The sequence below is a fragment of the Amblyomma americanum genome, chromosome 9 (genome assembly GCF_052857255.1).
Source record: "Amblyomma americanum isolate KBUSLIRL-KWMA chromosome 9, ASM5285725v1, whole genome shotgun sequence".
NCBI lineage: Eukaryota > Metazoa > Arthropoda > Arachnida > Ixodida > Ixodidae > Amblyomma > Amblyomma americanum.
The window spans coordinates 135,008,325-135,020,618 of NC_135505.1; the positions used below are offsets into that span (position 1 = coordinate 135,008,325).

Sequence of the window (12,294 nt, forward strand, 5' to 3'; positions counted from 1 at the left end):
GAAACTTCCTTACGATGCGCAGAATAGTTTGTGGATGCTTTACGAGATAACTCTTCAGCCTCGCTTGCGGTGATAGGTACGCACTAACTGAGATGTTTATGATAAGCCACTAGGCTGTGAGTGGGCACCAAATGCACGAGGATTATTGGAAGCCGAGTTGGGGATTTCGTGCTACTATGTCCTAAGTAGAACTGTCACTTAAGTGAGTACGCTTTAACAAGGTTTTACTATACATGAAAAACTAACAAAAGGAGAATGAGCGTCAACTGATGCTCTTTATCGGTGTTTGTTTATGCATTCAAGCTGCTGTTTATTTTTTGTAGGGCAACTTATTTGTTCCCTCTATTTCTCGAGCACTTTGTTCATACACTTTATCCTAAAAATATGAAGCAATGCGAACCACCAAACAATGCACCACACAGTGGCATGCTGGTACATAGGAACATATTGCTGCGTGATGATGGACCACAAGATCAACATCTGATGGCCAATGTCGTTATGTTACCAACCTTGAGGCACGGGTCAGGCTCTTCCCAGAGCGACAGAATCTTGCTGTCAATGAAGCTGGCAAACATCTGAGTCTCGATGAAGCGTGACAGGAAGGGCAGGTGTGGCTCAGGCTGGTCCGACAGGAATGTCGTCTTGTCGAAGTTGTGCACTGTGTCGCGCGATGCCAGCCACTGCTCCATGTCCTTCTGTAATGCGAAGTGAGCAGGACGATTAGTATACAGTGAAAGCTCGTTAATTTGACATTCAATCCAAATTTCTGTATAATTCAACTATGTGGCTTAGGCTACTGCCCATGCTCCATTGGAGTATGTGTAGCACATAGCCTGTATTTCAAACATGAACTGGTTCCGCCACCCATGCTCCACTGGAGTCTGTGTAACACATAGCCTGTATTTCAAACATGAACCGGTTCCATTGCCCATGCTCCATTGGAGTCTGTGTAACACATAGCCCGTAATTTCGAACGCGAACCGGTTCCGCCACTCATGCTCCATTGGAGTCTGTGTAACACATAGCCTGTATTTAAAACATAAATCGGTTCCGCTGCTCATGCTCGATTGGAGTCTGTGTAACACACAGCCCGTGATTTTGAATGTGAACCGGTTCCACTGCTCATGCTCCATTGAAGTCAGTGTGACAAATAGCCCATAATTTCGAATGTGAACCGGTTCCCCCATCCATAATTTGAACCGCATACATCCGTGTCTGGAACCTTGAGGTTGCGCCGCCTCTTCCGTGGGAGAGGTAGAGCAGATGACAACCAAAAATGAAATTAATGTGAATCTGAGCGCCTGAAGTGATATCCCATGCACCAAAAGAGACACTGAACAATGTAACTGTTTCTTTATACATTAGCTGCTACAGTCCGCCTTTATTTGGAAAAGCAACAGGGAGTATTTCAGCAAAAACTCTTTCAATATGGCTGTAAGCAGCACATACCATGTAGCTGTCTGCTCCCTGTCAGAATGAAAATGTGGGGGTAAGCTGAGGAGAGTCCTCCGACTTCTACTGGTGGGCGGCGCAATCTTGGCAAATTTAGTAGAAGCAATTACAGGATCCGGGCAGCTCCAACCCGCCCGTAATGACAAATCTAAGAGGCCTCAAATTCCGCACACCAACAAATCAGCATTTGCAGTTGTTTTTTTTTCTTTCAGTCATAATGTTGTGTCGACTGAAAACACTGTGTCACAGTTTTTTTTAGTCTGCCGATAACTTCACATTCGTTTGTTTTCAACATTGCCTCCAGCCCCGTAAAACCCAAATTACCGAGGTTTTACCATAATAAACTTGGCTGATTAACTACTTGATTACTGATCAACTGACAGCATAGCGTTCTAGGGTTTGGGAACTGAAAGCCAAGCGACTCACCTGGTTGGGCTGGATGACAAAATGGTCGTATGAGCGGAACATGTGCAGGAAGCGGTTGAAGAAGATTTCACGCACGGCGTTGTTTAGCCGCAGCTCTTCCAGCTGCGGGTGGCGGTCTGCCGCGGTGCTGGGGGTATGCTGCTGATGCTGCTGTTGCCGAAGCAGGCTGAGCTTGCCTTCACTGTTGTCCTGACAACGCGGCCTTCGCAGGTCCTCCAAGGAGTTCATTACACCTACGGAGGGAAATAAAAAAAAAGAATGAGTTCACGCCACCTTTGACACCGACAAAAAGTTTCAGCAAACCGTATATCACTTACCACAACCAACCAGCAGTGGCTGAGGGCTGAGGGTTACGATAAGTGGTAGTGCTAAGCAGTACACATCACATTAGACCTTTAAAACAAGCAGAAAATGTAACTCCAGAAGTGTTTTCATAGCAGATGCTGCATGCAGTTAGGGCATTACAACTGTTTCACAATAAAGACAGGTTAACTGATGATACACAATTGAATCTCAACGATTTGAACTTGAAGGGAAACCTGTTCAAATTACACGGAGTTGAAATTAATGAGACACTTGTTTTGGCTCACATTAGAAAGAACACTGTGTGTAGGGCTTTGGCCAATTTCAATCACCTGGGGTTCTTTTAACATGCGCTGACATCGCACAGTACATGGGCCTCTAGCATTTTTCTTCCAACAAAATGCGATCACTGGGGCCGGGGTCGAACCCACGTTTTTCGTGTCAGCAGCCGAGCACCCTTACTGAGCCACAGCTGTGGCTCCAAAGAGAACTGACTGGCCTCAACATGTGATGCTGAGAGCATCAAACTAGCAGATCAAATAAACTGAAGTTTGTTTTAAGCCAGCTCTAATTAATAAGTTGTCACTGCAAGGATTGCAGTCTCAAGCAATAAGTTTCGTCTATGTGTAGCGAGATCACCCGCCCAGTGTCTCACTGCATCAACTGGCCTTTCCAAACAATGCCACTGTGTTTCTGAAGGTGCGTTCTACCAAGGTCAACATGCCTGCTGAAATTAGTTCAACCTTACAAATTCTGGCTTCGGCTTCGAGCACAATGATTCAGCACTTCTTTAAGCACATCAAATGAAATACACCAGCCGCAAGACTGTCATTCTCGTTGGCATAGGCAATAAGAAACAGAGAAGCAATCACAGGACACAGTTCGGTTCTAGAGATCTCCATCAATGGTCTCAGAAACAGCACAAAGCTAAATTAAATGATCGCACCCTCCTTTCTTCTTTTCCTCAGCACTTCGCTGCACCAACGAATGATGCACGTCAAAAGCAAATTGACTGCTCCTGAACTGCAATTCCTTGTAAGCTACGGATAGCAAGCTAATCGGGTTAAAATTTTTCAAATCTTCAACACCCTCTTTCTTGCAGATTAATAAGCCGTTCACACTCCTCCATGCTTCTGGTATGCTCAAAGTCATGAGGGACTGTGTCTAAAGGGTAGCGAGTTCTGCAAGCACAATGCACAAACCACCCCTCAACACATCTGCAGTTCCACAATCGTTTCCTGCGACTTTTCACCCCTGTGAATTGCTTGAAGAGTTTATTTCCACTTTTGCAATTGTATTTGCATAGGGGAAAGAGGACACAAGAACACTGCAAGGAGTCTATGCAAGAAGGCCAGCAGCTGCGGAAGGAGAGAGGAGGTCCCACCCACCAGCTCTCTTGGCGACCGCTGTGATGCGTTGGAACGCCTCACTGTGCTGCAAGAGGGGCGAGGGGTTGCCCAGGCTGGTGTAGGAACTCCGCGCACTGCTGTCCGTGCTGCTCACTCCGGAGTCGCCGCTCTCCAGGCTCCAGGAGTGCTTCCGACGTGGGAACGGCCTGCGTGCCAGTGAAACCCTCCCTGTTTATTTGGGACAGAGATCCCTGAGCCCAAACTGGAGACCATGTGTACGGCCTGTGTCAAAAGTACAGAGCCCAAAGGGCTTTGCTTCAGGGCCATGCTGTCTTGTAACCCTCATCAGCCAAATACAGATGTGCCTCAATTCTGCAGAAGAATTTTGTTCTTTTTGAATGATATGAATATTTTTAGTCACCCCGTAAGATTCATATGATCAAGATTCTACTGAACTAGAGTCTCAAGTATCAATTTTTTCAAATTGAATATGAACTGAACGGTTCATATTCAAAATGTCGAATATCTGCACACCCCTAAAACTACTCTTTATAACGAAAGAAGTAATAAGAAATAAGGAAGAACGGAGGAGAAAAATTTCATTTCCTGACTCACCTATCATTGAGGTTGCGGCCCAGGGTGGCTGATGTCACCACGTTTTGTGTCGACGCCGTCAAGAGGGAAGGCGCGCCACCCGGCGTTCGGACACCAAACTGCACGAGCAGGTCCTGCAGCTCGGCAAGGAGCTCCTGCTTGTTGGGGAAACTCGGCAGGTCCTCGGGCACCTGCACACTGCAGCCGTCTATGTCCACGAGGCACAAGTTCGCCTGCGAAAAAAGATCACACGTGCTGGGTCGCAGAAGGAACAGCACAACAACTAAGGCACAAAACAGGCACTGTCTTGGCGCATACTTCTTGGAACAAAAATGAGCAGAGGCAAGAGTCGGGGCTGGACAAAAGATATCCAGCTTTGAAAGAGAATGACCTGGGCAGCTGTAAAATTTTGTTAACTTGGAGAACAAAGGGCTGGGTAGAGCATCTGAATTATCCAAGGGTCAAATTATCAAATATGCCATATTGTGCCAACACCGGGCCACTATACAACAGTAACACTGAGAACAAACATGCTCCCAGCATAACACACAAAAAGTCAAGGACAACTTCATCCAGTTCGATTGCATCATAACCTCGATGATGATGGTTTGGCAGACATTGAATTGACTTGGTTCCAGCCTGCGCATACAAAAAAAACATTAACCTCTATGAAGTTTTCCTGCACTGGAAAAGTCCTGCAAGTGTCCCCTAGGAAAGAAGTTTCTTGTCCACTTTGATCGCATCATAACCGCGATGATGATTTTTTTCTGGCTTTAAATTAATGTGGTTCCAGTTTGTGTGCACAAAAACAACATTAACCTCTATGCAATTTCCCTGTACAGAAAAAGTCCCGCAAGTGTTTGCTAGGAAAGAAGTTTCCTATACGGGCAGTTCCCTAAATGTTCTCCAAAGAAAAATTTCCCCTAGAGTCTTGTGCAGAGAACTTTTTCTCCTAAAAAAACAACTAGCGAGCAGCGTTGTGACTAGTGAAACCTCATTAATTTGAAGCAGGAAACTTCCCTTCAGGTGTAAAAGAAATTTCCTCACACACACTGCTTGGAAATGCTAGAAGGAGCACTGGCTGTCACTGTATGTGTGTTATCTGTATGTGTCTTTGGAAACAAGGCTGTCCTTGAGGTAAGCAAGTCCGCGACAGCGGTGGTACCTCGCCGGGGCAGATGGCATCGGCCTCTTCCCCTCCGCACACGTGCTTGAGGCCCATGAGGAAGGGCACGGGGGCGTCCAGGAAGTGGTGCAGTGAGTGCGGCAGGATGGGGACATACACGTGCTGCCACTGGAAGGGCATCAGCAGGCACGTGACGCACTCCGCCACCAGCATCAGCCGGTGGTAGTCTGCACAGGGGGGGAACAGGGTCCCGTCAGACATGCTGCCCTGGCAAACTATCGTTGATCATGATGGCAGTTGATTCTTTGCAGGTGCGAGGGTAACGTGGCCAAAAAGAGTTGTGGCTGCACCAGATGGGGTAAAAGTCCCATTTTCGAAACATTTCACTCCACAGCAGACGAGTGAGGGTAACTTTAGAGCCATTAAATATCCGGTGGGTATACCCGGCAGCACTGGGAATCAAAAGCCACACCTCCCGCATACAATGTGAATACTCAAACCATTAGGCCACTGCCATGCTGCATTTGCAAATCGTAACAGGGTATGGATCACATATATTTTACTAAGGGTTAGTATGTCTGAAGGACTTTTGGGTTCCAAACAAACAAGCGTAGTTCATACTTGTCAAACCAGATTGCCCAGCTTTTGGCCTGTTGCTATTTTATACGGGCAATGAGTGCCCCAGTACACTTTCTATTGGTCTATGGGGTCTATGGGGCTTAACGTCCCAAAGCGACTCAGGCCTTAGTGAAGGGCTCCGGAAATTTCGACCACCTGGGGTTTTTTAACGTGCACTGACATCGCACAGTACATGGACCTCTAGAATTTCGCCTCCATCAAAATTCGACCGCTGCAGAGGGGTTCGCACCCGCATCTTCCGGGTCAGCAGCTGAGCACCATAATCACTGAGCCACCACGGCGGCCCCCAAATACACAGTGCAATGACGGTTGGAAGGTAGGTACACTGGGGACAAATTCGAGTTGAACTATATCGACTGATTACCATTTTCTAATGGCAAAGGGGCAGCTTTGACCGAAAACACAGTTTTTAAGCTAAAAATAATCCAAGAAATCAAATACAGGTGTCACTGCCAGTGGCCACTTTCACAAGCAGACAAAGGTGATGTCAATGCCTTCTTTTTCTTTTTATGCAAATCTCTGAATCTAGGCCACGCTACTTTCCATTTCTAGCTATCGATCATAACAGTCTAGACGTCACCCCTGCCATCATGAGTTTGGATCACGTGACGGGAAAAATATCACATTTTCAACTCGAACATCAAGATAGTTGCCAAATACCAAATGTTCGAATTTTACTATGAATAAAAATCAGATAAATCTGTCCTTGGCAAGCACTGTCTTACCAAATGAACCATCCAGGTGTAATGACTACAATGCATGCAGCAACAAAAGCTGCTAATTCTGAAAGTCCACATACTAAACACAAGGCATGCCACATTGTGTTGCATGGTGTGAAATGACATAATGGGAGGACCGCTCACCTTCGGAGCAGAGCAGGATCTGGTTCTCGAATAGCACACTGGTAAACAGCTGGATGCAGTTCTCCAGGCCCAGTATTGCGAAGAGCTCCCGGAACGAGTAGTCGAAAAATGGCAGCTCACTCGTTCCTGCAAGAACGCACAGCTCTGTGAGGACACAGGCAAGAAAGTTGACATTCCAGAACAGTGACGCTGAATGATGAGGAAAGAAGGCTATTCTGAGAGATGTACGTAACGCATATCGACCAGCACTATTTCGAAGAGGTGAAAGAGGTGATGGCCGGACGACTTGGCTTCCAACAGATGTGGTTCCCATAAAGGTAAATGATAAGACACAACAGTACCTCTCTAGTCAAGCAAATGAAAAGAAAAAGCTGCTCTCATAACCGATGCACACCACATGGTGCTGTATTCGCGACGGTCCCAGCTTGCAGTTGTGTGAATCTAGCTTGCACAATTCCACAAGTTGCCAACTTTGACTGGCAAGGATTGGAGCAGGTATTCTCTGGCTTTCCATGACTTTTCGACATTTTCAAAATTACCTGCAATTTCCTGGTTTTCCCCGTTCGTGGACACGCTGGTCAACAAGGGTTTACTATGGGACTTGATGCCTGATTCAAGACCACGCACTATGAGGGATAAGAGAAGGGAGGAATACCTGGCCTCTGGCACACATGGTCCTGGTAGAGGTAGCTGAGGCGCAGCGACCGCCCCGGCGGAGGCAGGGGCAGCTCGTAGAGCAGGTTGTACACGTAGCACTCGAGCGGCAAGGGCGGTGAGTCTCGAGCTTGAACCAGTGCAAGCAGCTTGTGCAGTATTGTCCGGCAGGCACTGACCAGGGGCATCGGGGTCACCAGACACAATGCCTTGCTCACATACAGCGTGTCCTGGGGGGCCACAACACAAAACGCAGTGTGAAAAAAAAAAAAATGCTAATGACTGCGCTTCTCTGTAACGCGCTTTTTGATTGCAGCTGCTACGGTATGTGAACCATACGTGACTGCACACAGAACATGCAGTGGCGATTGGAGGCAGCTCTCAGTTTCGACTTGGGCAGTGCACGCAACTATCCACTGTCGCCGAGTCTCTTCATGGGTGGCGCATTTTGCAGCAGCTACGGCCACTGATGGAGCCCGGCTCTCGCAGAAACCGTCTTCCTCCGCTGCACCGCTCTCAGCCAGTCACGCCGTACTCTCCTCCATAGCTTTCCCCCTCATGCTATCTACTCTCATCCTCCACTGTCCTCCTTGCGCCCTTTGCTATCACTGTACTTTCATCCTCTGGTGTTCTTTTCTTTCAAATTTTTTTTTTCTCGTGCGCTTCAGTTACGCTGATGCCCGATCCAGGAACGGGTGCTTAAGAGTTTCTCTCTAAAAATGATAATTTGGAGACACACAAGCAGAATGCCGGGTGCAACTGCAGCACAAATGCATTACCACCTACACAAGCCCACAGATGTCAATCAAGACTATCTTCTCAGTCTACAAGTCTCCCTCTTCTCCAGCTTTTGATGATTCGAAGGCTGCCTAGATAATATGAATAACCAGTCTCCTCCGCGCCCGACCATGCACTATCATGCTCAATAGAGGTGCAACAAAGAAGATATAGTAAAGTGCACTTGTTGTGTTCAGTTCACAATGCAGCGCAAGCTTTCAGCGACTGTTTAGTGGATGTTTGGTGCTCTGTATGAAGGCACACTGATTTGCAATCAGGCAGAAACCTCAGATAGCTCACTTTAAACATATTGTGACAAAATATAAGAAGACGAACTATGCAGTGGCGCAAGCAGGAGTGCTCGCGCCAGGCCGTCCACTATTAAAATGATTCTGTAGCCATCTGACACCTCATCTCATTCATGGGCTTGCCGTCACGTAACAATATTGCAGGTTGTACTGAGTGTGATAGTACCCAGCGTGTGCCTATGAAGATGTAAGCGGTCACGTGGGCCCTGCAGTGTGGACAGAAAGGCGTTGCTGCATTGCATGTATACAAAACATGGTCCGCAGAAATCTTGCTTGCAACCCCTAGGATGCGTTTATGCATTAAAAAAAAAGCAAAGAAATATCGTGCCCAGCATCCGCTCCTCACCTTAGTAATGTCATAGAGGGCTCCAGCAGTCGAATCTGACGACCTCGAGGTTGTCATGAGCCGAAACGACCTGGGCAGTGACCTCGACACGGGTGCCTCTGTCTTGATGGCCGCTGTCCGCGCAAGTGGTGCCTTGTTCCCACTCGAGCTCAGTTCAGTCAGGTGCATCGCCTGCAACCACAGTGCGATGCGAGAGAGAGAGAGAGCAAGGGTTTGATACCGGCTCCACTGCAGTTTAACATCCACAATGACTGCAGGACAACAAAATAGGTGCATCCAGAGTTCACAAGAGAGACCACAGTGCATTTAAAGTGAACAACAGTATCGCAGCAAAGTGCGACAACTGATCGTGACCATGCAACGACACTGCCATCATTGTTAGCACCACAACCACCATACAATCTTTGTAGTCTTTATCATCTTGGCTGCATCCATAACAGGGTGCCCAATCAAGTCTTCTCTATGTCAAGCTGCAGCTACCATATTTATGAAAATCTAACATCATCCAACGAGACTCTCAACTGCCCCTAGACTGGCCTCCACTTTGTTGACCCAACAAACCAACAGCTATTTTTCCTCTGCATTACAAGTGATTTGCTGCCATAACACTACCTTGTTTATTATGCACGTGCCACTACGTTGCTGTCAGGGTGGAACAACAAATTGTTGACCCCCCCTGCCTTTCAGTCACTGAAGCCTAAGTTGCGCTTTACGTGCAATCATCACGCATGATGCCCATAAGTCATGCCTTCGTAGCACAAGTTTCTTACTGCTCTTTGTTTTGTTTTTGCCATTTGTTTTTGGAAAAGTTGCACGCAAGCCACACCTGTGACGCAAACAGAAGGTTCTAGCACAGCTAATACGATAAATCTGTAACGATAGAATTGTTCATAAGTTGGTCAAGATAGTCCGTATTTGCCCTCTCTCGGCTCGGCTAGCTGCCAAGCGACGTTTCACCAAAACTGTCCACTGACGTCATCGGGGTGGGGACACAGCGGTGAGATGTCGCCCTAATTGGTTGCGAGCTATTGTGAGCAGCAATTTTTAAAAATTATTTCTAAATTATAGGGTCCATGCACAGCTTTCAAATTTGACTCGAATACCTGCAAAGACCTCCTCTACAGATCTGTTACACTAGGATACATCAATTGAAAACATTTCAGGGTTCCATAAAGGCACAGAAGCTTAAGAGAGATGACAAACATTACCCAGACTAGTTACAACTCATCCACTGCACACACAGATCCTCACCTGCAGTGTCTGCATGGCGGAGCAGATCTGCCGGTCGGTGACCTCCTCGTAGAAGGTGAGCGCCTGGCCGTATGTACGGGAGCCGTCCTCCCGCGTGACGACAAACGGGTGGAAGAAGGGCTCCCGCACATGCTTCTGCGTCCGGAATGACAGCCCATGTGGCAGGCAGAGCTGCACACGCGAGATGAGAGGCAGACATACGTGAGAAGGCACCGTGAAAAAAAAAAGAGTTGCAGACACACCCCTCAAATTGACGGATGTAGCTGCTGCAGAAATGACAGTCCGACCGACCGCACTTGTGACGGATTACCTGCCTTGCCTCTATTTTTGCTCTCCTTCATATGGAAACTCTCCTACATCGTCACCTGCTGCTGCTTCCAAGCTCACCTTGACGACACGGATGATCTATGTCCCCCTACTCAAACAGCCCTGTACGAAGTGTATGCTACCCGGTCGATGTATACAGACCACACTGCCGAAGACAATACCTGAACGTTATGTTATCAAGGTGAGCTTGATCCCCGATTGTAATATGGGCCAGCTCCGCAGTGCAGCTACCCAATTGTTCATGCGAAAGTCTAGTGTGCAAGCTCTAGGATGTACTTCTGTATTGAAAACAAAATCCTCGCTGCCTATTAACTGAAACGTATGCCTAAAAGCTAATGCAATATAGAAAAACAGAGGGCTCATTAATTAATAACAGATGATGCAAATAGTTAACAACAACTTCAGCACCACATGCAAGGTGCTCCCATTTCATTCTTCTTACAGAAAAGTAAGCTGCAAGCAGGGAAAGAAAGATACTGCGATGAGCTGATCTGCAGCCTCTGCGTGTCAAAGCGCGGCCCAAGCTCAAGTAGGCTGCAGTGATGGCTATACTAGCCTTGTACTTCGTGGGTTTTAGCTTGCATAGTTGGGAAATCTGCAGGCATTGATTTTAGATGCTTAAAAAGAAAAGAGTGAAAAAAAAAATGGATGAAACATGAAGAGAGACGATGGGATGAAGTGCTACTTTCAACTGCTTTCCTGAACCCACAACACATATGCACATAACTTTTCATCACACACACACATGCAAGTGTGTGATGGTAAAGAATGACGTGATAAAGCACACTGAAAGAATTTCTTCTTGGCGGTTCTTTGTGCATGCTTTATCATGTCTGTGCATATGACGATAAAAGATATATTTGTACATCGTGGGTGCAATAAGCCGGTTGGAAGTGGTGCTTGTTCCCGTCGTCTCCCTTCGTGTTCCATCCTGTTCTACTCCAACAAGTTCTAGCATGACCACAATGATGCAAGACAGGAGTAGCCGGGAATCGTTCACAGAGTGGCCTTTGTCCTGTAATGAACCTGACCACTGATAATGATTCTGTGCGGACTGACGACCTAGCCTCCTTCTGAGTGCTGACAACGCCTCTGGCCAGGGTGAAGAAACGGGTCTCGGCCACTTGAAAGCTCTGCCGCTGGGGTGAAGAAACGTGCCTCTGCCACTTGAAAGCTCTGCCGACACTACCCTTATCTTATCGGAGTGTGATGCGGCGTTTACATGTTTTTCAAGGTGAACATGCAGCAGGTCAGCCACATACGCTATCACACAACATAGCAGCCAGGATGGACACCCGCGCGTGAATTGGTAATGCTGCGTGTCCCATAAGGTAGTACAACAACAAATGCAAATCAAGCTGTTTTTTTTATTTTGGCTGTACCTAGCCCAAGGGGAGGCAAGGTGAGCTTAGCCATTGCCTTCGCCAATCCGCTGCTACCTAAAAGGCATCACTGGTCAACTGACAGTGCCTTCTAAGAATCAACACTAGGTTACAACAAATGCTATAACTACCCACTTCTCTGACACTTCGCAAAAGTAGTTTTCAGCCACAAATTAATTGGTTATTGGGCCTTTGCCTGTGTACTAATGAAGGTGATCGAAAACTGCAGAAGAATGGGAGCAGAAATATTATGATGACAAAACAGCAGCTGAAGCAGCAAGACATGATTAAGAATCTGGATTTTCCATTGCTATATATATATATATATATATATATATATATATATATATATATATATATATATATATATATATATATATATATATATATATATATATATATATATATATATATATATATATATATATATATATATATATGAAGGAACAATCAATAGACAAACAAAAGTTTTGCAGAACTTTGTTTTGCTAGCTCAC

The 12,294-nt window shown here is 46.5% G+C and overlaps 1 protein-coding gene across 8 annotated transcripts in view; it reads right to left on the reverse strand.

Moving 5' to 3' along the window:
* The window catches only part of pns (DENN domain containing pinstripe), a 57,952-nt gene that overhangs the window by 39,263 nt on the left and 6,395 nt on the right, over nucleotides 1-12,294 (reverse strand). For all 8 annotated transcript variants that reach the window (XM_077637503.1, XM_077637505.1, XM_077637501.1 and 5 more), the window contains exons 3-11: nucleotides 10,089-10,259; nucleotides 8,838-9,008; nucleotides 7,408-7,636; nucleotides 6,753-6,878; nucleotides 5,290-5,477; nucleotides 4,146-4,357; nucleotides 3,570-3,736; nucleotides 1,879-2,111; nucleotides 510-695 (exon numbers count right to left, since the gene is read on the reverse strand). In XM_077637503.1, the coding sequence (XP_077493629.1) occupies nucleotides 510-695; nucleotides 1,879-2,111; nucleotides 3,570-3,736; nucleotides 4,146-4,357; nucleotides 5,290-5,477; nucleotides 6,753-6,878; nucleotides 7,408-7,636; nucleotides 8,838-9,008; nucleotides 10,089-10,259 (1,683 nt within the window). The remainder of the gene's footprint in view (nucleotides 1-509; nucleotides 696-1,878; nucleotides 2,112-3,569; nucleotides 3,737-4,145; nucleotides 4,358-5,289; nucleotides 5,478-6,752; nucleotides 6,879-7,407; nucleotides 7,637-8,837; nucleotides 9,009-10,088; nucleotides 10,260-12,294) is intronic.